The 7224-nt window shown below is 47.2% G+C and overlaps 1 protein-coding gene across 2 annotated transcripts; it reads right to left on the bottom strand.

The window, feature by feature from the left end:
- Window positions 1-2943: 2943 nt before the first annotated feature.
- smim12 (small integral membrane protein 12) lies at window positions 2944-6598 on the bottom strand. Of its 2 annotated transcripts, XM_055656175.1 has the most exons (3): window positions 6484-6545; window positions 4191-4234; window positions 2944-3594 (listed from the first exon to the last, which is right to left on the bottom strand). In XM_055656175.1, the coding sequence occupies exon 3, from the start codon at window positions 3587-3589 to the stop codon at window positions 3308-3310; it is 282 nt and encodes a 93-aa protein (XP_055512150.1). In that variant the 5' UTR covers window positions 3590-3594; window positions 4191-4234; window positions 6484-6545; the 3' UTR covers window positions 2944-3307. The 2 variants fall into 2 exon arrangements, with proteins under 2 accessions (XP_055512150.1, XP_055512149.1); XM_055656174.1 differs by lacking the exon at window positions 4191-4234 and having other exon boundaries at window positions 6484-6598.
- Window positions 6599-7224: the final 626 nt, after the last annotated feature.

Here is a 7224-nt window from a genome sequence, read left to right as displayed (position 1 = left end):
TGGTTCAGTTCCCCATGAACTCCTTTGGGAATCTTTTGCCTTTTTCCATGTACCAGAGCTCATCACCACACTGGTCAAGAGCTATTTCCAAGACCTGCAGCTGTGCTTCACAACAGCTGACTTCAGTACAACATGGCAGCGCTTGGAAGTAGGCATCATGGCAGGCTGCACAGTCTCACCCTTGGCCTTTACAATGGCCATGGAAGTCATCATCAGGGCCTCAAAATGGGTGGTGGGCGGTGAACGAACCAGGGCTGGGCTCCGTCTGCCACCCATCAGGGCATACATGGACGACATGACAACACTAACCACTACTGCAGCATGCACCAAGCGGCTACTTGGAAAGCTGCAGAACATCAAGTGGGCCCGAATGAAAATCAAACCAAGTAAATCTTGAAGCATCTCCATAGTCAAGGAGGTGCTTAAAGACACAAGGTTCTGCATCGGTGACAACCCAATACCAACAGTGTCTGAGCAGCCAGTTAAAAGCCTGGGCAGATGGTACAACACAAGTCTCAAGGACAAAGAGCAGGTGCAACAACTAAAGCAAGAAATTGTCAACGGCCTGGAGAACATCAATCAGACCGTACTGCCTGGGAAACTGAAGCTCTGGTGCCTACAGTTTGGACTCCTTCCTCGGACAATGTGGCCACTGACCGTTTATGAAGCCCCAATAACAACTGTGGAGAAGATGGAGCGAACCATAACTTCATATGTGAAGAAATGGCTCGGTGTCCCACGATGTCTAACTAACATCGGCCTATATGGCAAAGGGGTCCTGGACCTCTCACTAGTCTAACAGAGGAATACAAGTGTTCTAAAGTAAGACTCCAGATGACACTGAGGGACTCTAGAGACCAGACCATCAGTGCTGTTGCGCCGCCCCTAGTAACTGGCCGGAAGTGGACACCATCTGATGCAGTACAGCAAGCTTCATCAGCCCTGAGGCACAAAGACATGGTGGGCCAATTCCAGCAGGGAAGAGGAGGCTTTGGCCTTACGACAAGTAAACCAACTTGGCGAAAGGCCACAACATCAGAGCGGAGGACATTGGTGGTCGAGGAGGCTGCAAGAAGTGCAAAGGCGGTCTGTCTTGCGGCCTCGCGCAAGGACCAGCCTCGCGCAAGGGAGATACACGTGGTGGCATAATCAGGTACTAAAAAGCCTGGCATCAGCCCTTGAGAACAGGCGGTGTGCGACCAACTCCTTGCCTCCGAGAGCAAGCACCCCCCCCAAGGGCAACAACCTTTGTCCGAGAAGGACAGAAAACATCTAAACATCCTTCCACCAGATCAGAAGAAGGAAACCTATGCAGGGCCCGTGACTGGAGGATGCTGGCGGACATCGGCCGTCAACTAATTTTTCCACCTGAAATTGCTTCCACCAACCTCAGGCCAGACTTTGTGTTCTGGTCCCCTTCACAGAAGACTGATAACATCATATAGCTCACAGTTCCATGGGAGAACTCTGTTGAGGAGGCCTATGAGCGTAAGAAGCTGCGCTACGCAGAGCTTGCAGCAGAGGCAATGCAGCGTGGCTGGAACACCAAAGTCTATCCAGTTGAAGTGGGATGCAGAGGATTTGTTGCGTCATCTACCATCAGACTGCTGAAGGAGCTTGGAATCCACGGTCAGGCTCTGCGGAAGACCATAAGATCACTCTCAGAGGCGGCTGAAAGAAGCAGCCGGTGGATTTGGCTCAAGCGGAAAGACCCATGCTGGGCCCCAAGTACGTCAGGGTGAATCTTTGGGACGTTTGACACGGGACACGCGCTGAGGCCTGATCATCCTGCAGCGGGCCGCCCTTGTGGAGGGTGTAGTGTTAAAAGGCCGAAACACCCAGTGATGCAAGGGTACACTACTGAGATGTGTCCTGTGCCCAACTGTCCTGAAGGTTACCCAGGCCAAGATATATGTATTGCCCCCCACCGATGTTGAGCGTCTACCACTCTCAACAATCAACGAATGTCGTGAAATGCTCACCACCTATTGGCACAAGGGACTTCTTAACATCTTGTCCTGTGTACTTGATTCTATCCTTTGGATGGAATTCAAGTGTAAAACACATAGAAGATAAAATACAGGCAGCACAATGGTAGAGTTGCTGCCTTACAGCGCCAGAGACCCTGGTTCGAACCTGACTATGGATGCTGTCTGTACAGAGTTTGTACATGCACCCTGTGACCTGCTTGGGTTTTCCACGGGAGCTCCGGTTTTCTCACACACTCCAAAGACGTACAAGTTTGTAGGTTTAAACAGCTTGGTAAAATTGTAAATTGTCCCTAGTGTGTATAGGATTGTGTTAATGTACGGGGATTGCTGGTTGGTGCCAACTCGGAAGGCCAAAGTGCTTGTTTCCTCGCTGCATCTCTAAACTAAACTGGAGGGCACATGAAGGAGTGTGTTATGCATGGACTTCTGTGTGTAGATCGGGACGTTCAGCTATTGGAAGGATGTCATTAAGTTGGAAAGCGTGCAGGAGAGATTCACCAGGATATTACTAGGCTTACCAAGTGGTAAGGAGAGGCTGGAACTTTCTTTTGGGGTGTGGGAAGCTGAGGGGTGACCTTATTGAAGTGTATATAATCATAAACGGCATAGAGTGAACTCTCAGTCTATAGCTATAGAGGTGGATCCAATTAAGAATTTCAAAAGATAATTGCATAGATATATGGATAGGTCGGGTTTAGAGAGAAATGGACAAATGCAAGCAAATGGGATTATCCCAAAATGTTAATTTGGTTAGAATGTCCAAGTTGGGCTAAAAGACCAATTTCCATGCTATATAGGTCAATGACTAGGAGGGAATTGCAAGCATTTTCTTTAATGTTTGTGGAGAAATAATTTATGCTAAAGACATTTTTTCTAAACAAAGGTCTCAAGCAAAAATGTTATGTGCTTGTCAAAACTTTTCAGAGTTAATACGACTTTGTTCAGTCAGGGCTTCATGCCAACAGAACTTTAATCTCATTCATCTGCAATGCATTTTAATTAGATTCACAAGCAACCATGAATTCTGATATTTCAAATCAAAAGAAAAAAAGAGCCATTCAAGGGATTAAAATTCTAAGCCAAGAGTAAGGGTCAGTGGTCATGTGATCAAGAAAGCGATTCAGTTGAACACACAACCGCAGGAGATTCTTGGTTCTCAGCTTCTGGAGAATGAATGAAAGTCTGGAATTTTCACCATGTACTGCAACTCAAGAAGGCAGATGTTCAAACTCAATGACATTGCTCAACGAGTGATCTTCAGAAGTTGTATGTACTTCAGAGGCAAGTTGCTGCATCGTTGCATCAATTGTCATGGGCTAGCTACGACTGGCTGAGTCTGTCCGATTCCGATTTAGCACAGCCCTTGGTGCAAACTCCAGTTTATCGTTTAAACTTAAGACCTCTGTGCAATCTTTATTAGCAATCTCAGCAAGCCTCCTTTCTTCACGCAATTCAAAAATGCTCTCCTTTTGAACTGGCTGTTGGTTCCCACGAATAAACCACTCTATGTTGTAGCCCACTGCCCCAACCACGAAAGCCAAAGGAAAGGTTATGTAGGGAGCATATACACGGATGGCAGTCCATAAAACAGGCCACATGATGTCTGCAGAGAGAGAATATTTTAGGTTTATTTTCAATAATCCTGTTACAATGTGAGAAGAATAGTTTAATCCCATCAATAAACTATATTGCAACATCCTATAATCAAAAGCCACCAAGGCTTTTGAAAATGACAAAAGCTTAAAAAAAAATTACCGCTTAATAAATTGGATGAATTTCCTTCCAATTTTAAATTCCAAAAGGTGCCATTTTTGGAATATTGCCAAATTTTCAGTTTCTCAAATTAGAGATGGTGCTGAACCTATGCTCAATCCTGCATAACTTTAGACACAAACAGACCAGGGCATGATGGATTCTTCGCCAAAATACTTCAGTTCAGAACAGAGGTAAATACAGGTCAGCTCAGGTTACATACATTAGAACAAGCATTAATTAGAGGTGCTGATTGCTGTGAGGTTCCAGGCATCTTCTGCCTCGTGGGAGCTCAGATCACAGCAATCTTAACAAAGCATCTTAAGAGATATCTGAATGGTTGAGTTAAATGCCGGCTTTAACTACACATTGTCCTTGGTTGGCCTGTCTTTTTATTTCATATTTTATATTGCAGTGCTCAGGTTGCAACGTTTTCTGGGGATTTACCTGGACGGGACTTGTGAGCGTTTTGTATTAATAGCACTATGACCCTGCAGAAAAAGGCAAGAAATTAGTTTAAATGCATAGTGGCTATTTTACAAATTATTCCAGAGCTTAAAAGAGAGCTTCTCAAGGTATCATACAGGACTGCCACTATCAAATTTATTTTTAATGAATTATCCTGTCAAAACAAAATATTGTTTTGAACAAAGCATAAGCTGATTCAACATTGACGATTGACACAAAATGCTGGAGTAACTCAGTGGGATGGACAGCATCCCTGGCGAGAAGGATGGGTGACATTTCGGGTCTGTCTGAAGAAGGGTCTCGACCCTGAAACATCATCCATTCCTTCTCTCCAGAGATGCTGCCTGTCTCACTGAGTTACTCCAGCTTTTTGCGTCTGTCTTCCATTTAAACCAGCATCTGCAGTTCCTTTCTGCACATAGTCAACATTGAAGGAATGAATTTGAAATAAAATATCTAAAAAGTCCTGGATCCAACATTGTATTTGTTGCATTCAAGCAGGATTCAGTGGTTTGGAAGTTGAATACAACTGCCCTGGTTCTTGGTTTCTTGGTCCTCCAAAATATTCCAAATGGAATTTTGCCACTAGGTCACTTTGCCACTAGGTACCTAAAGCCTGACCATGACTGAATAAATGTGAGGCTATCCATTTTGGTGTAAAAAACGGGAAAGCAGACTATTATCTAAATGGTGGCCGATTGGGAAAGGGGGAGATGCAGCGAGACCTGGGTGTCATGGTACACCAATCATTGAAGGTAGGCATGCAGGTGCAGCAGGCAGTCAAGAAAGCGAATGGTATGTTGGCTTTCATAGCAAAAGGATTTGAGTATAGGAGCAGGGAGGTTCTACTGCAGTTGTACAGGGTCTTGGTGAGACCGCACCTGGAGTATTGCGTACAGTTTTGGTCTCCAAATCTGAGGAAGGACATTATTGCCATAGAGGGAGTGCAGAGACGGTTCACCAGACTGATTCCTGGGATGTCAGGACTGTCTTATGAAGAAAGACTGGATAGACTTGGTTTATACTCTCTAGAATTTAGGAGATTGAGATGGGATCTTATAGAAACTTACAAAATTCTTAAGGGGTTGGACAGGCTAGATGCAGGAAGATTGTTCCCGATGTTGGGGAAGTCCAGGACAAGGGGTCACAGCTTAAGGATAAGGGGAAAATCCTTTAAAACCGAGATGAGGAGAACTTTTTTCACACAGAGAGTGGTGAATTTCTGGAACTCTCTGCCACAGAGGGTAGTCGAGGCCAGTTCATTGGCTATATTTAAGAGGGAGTTAGATGTGGCACTTGTAGCCAAGGGGATCAAAAGGTAGTATGGAGAGAAGGCAGGTACGGGATACTGAGTTGGATGATCAGCCATGATCATATTGAATGGCGGTGCAGGCTCGAAGGGCCGAATGGCCTACTCCTGCACCTAATTTCTATGTTTCTATGACACACATCTGGATTAGCCAACTCTCCAGACGACAACCAGTGATTGCGAGAAAATGGCAGAGTGTTTGTGCCCTCAGCACGACTCGATCATTCCTACCCAGCCGGGGCTGGAGTGGGAGGCGATGGTGCCGGCGTCCAGAGCATCTGCCTCCCCCCCCCCCAGGATCAGCTGCCCGGAGCCGGCGGCCGCGGCCACGACCTCCGTCTAGAGGTCGATCTGCGGCCCTGTCGGCCCCACGACCCGCCCACACCGGCTCCCGCCCGTCTTCAGTTCAGCAGCGAGGGAGGGAGGGAGCAGCCGCCACCGTCAGCCGGCTGAAGCCTCGGCCGATAGGCCTCTCCCCCGGGACCCACTCCCTCTCCTACTCCCTCTCTCACCCTCTCACCCTCTCTCATCGCTCTACTCACTCCCCTCACTCACCACCGTTCACCTGCCTCTCTCTCCTCCCCTCCCCCTCTCTTCTCTCTCCTCTCTCTCCCTCACGCCACCTCTCTCTCTCCCCCCACGTTCACCTCTCCTCCTCTCTCCCTCTCTCTCTTTCTCTCCTTCTACCCACCTCTCTCTCCTCCTCCCTCTTCTCTCTCCTCCTCCTCTCTCTCCCCACCTTCTCCCTCTCTTCTCTCTCCTTCTCCTTCTCTCTCTCCTCTCCCCACCTTCTCCTCTCCTCCCCCTTCCTCCTCTCCCTCCTCCCTCTCTCTCTCTCTCTCCTTCCTCCTTTCTCTCCCCACCTTCTCCCTCTCCTCCCCCCTCTTCTCTCTCCTTCTCCCTCTCCTCCTCCCCCTTCTCTCTCCTCTCACCACCTTCTCTCTCTCTCTCTCTGTCTCTCACCTTCCTGTCGTCCACCTCTCCCCTTCGCCGCCAAAGGTACTAGAGGATCTTTGCTCGCCGCGACCAGGCGCCGATGTCCCGCCCCCCGCGCCTCCCCCATTGGCCAGCCGTTGCTCCAATCACGTGGGATGTCCGGCCGCTCATTGGACAATGAGCTGTCAATCTAGGTTATTGACGTCATTCCCCTGGGCTTCTCAATGGCCACAGTTTCCAAGGGCTAGAGAAGAGTTGCAATTATGATCAATGATATATTTGCAAACATTCAACCAGAGATGGGGCGATCGCTCTTTGCAGATGATGGCAGCCTATGGAGAAGGGGGAGGAATATTGATTTTATTGTGGAAAAAGTACAGCAAGGGATAGCCCAGGTGGAAGAGTGGGGAGGTAAATGGGGTTTTAAATTCTCTATAGAGAAGATAAAGACAATGGTTTTCACAAGGAAAAAAATTAAAGAGGATGTCCAGTTAAAACTATACGGCAACAATTTGGAAAGAGTAAAAGATTTCCGTTTCCTGGGGGTTCATTTTGACTCCAGATTAACATGGAGGGTCCACATTACAAAAATAATTGAAAAATGCAAAAAAGCCATCAATGTAATGAGATGCTTGGCAGGTTTAGAGTGGGGAGCAGATGTATTATCTCTTAAACGTATTTATGTATCACTGATCAGATCCAGACTAGAGTATGGCAGTATAGCTTATGGGTCAGCATCTAAGTCAGTGTTGTCCGAGTTGGACAAAG

Source organism: Leucoraja erinacea, chromosome 26 (assembly GCF_028641065.1).
Source record: "Leucoraja erinacea ecotype New England chromosome 26, Leri_hhj_1, whole genome shotgun sequence".
Classification (NCBI taxonomy): Eukaryota; Metazoa; Chordata; class Chondrichthyes; order Rajiformes; family Rajidae; genus Leucoraja; species Leucoraja erinaceus.
The sequence above is the reverse complement of the archived record's forward strand: the minus strand, read 5'-3'. Positions and strand labels throughout refer to the sequence as shown.

Bases quoted from the DNA above. Each gene is read 5' to 3' on its own strand.
- smim12 (XM_055656174.1), bottom strand. From the start codon at position 6,583: ATGGGGGAGGCGCGGGGGGCGGGACATCGGCGCCTGGTCGCGGCGAGC. The intron at 3,595-6,483 runs GTGAGAGACAGA...CTCTCTCTGCAG, and splicing joins GAGAGGTGGACGACAGGAAG to ACATCATGTGGCCTGTTTTA.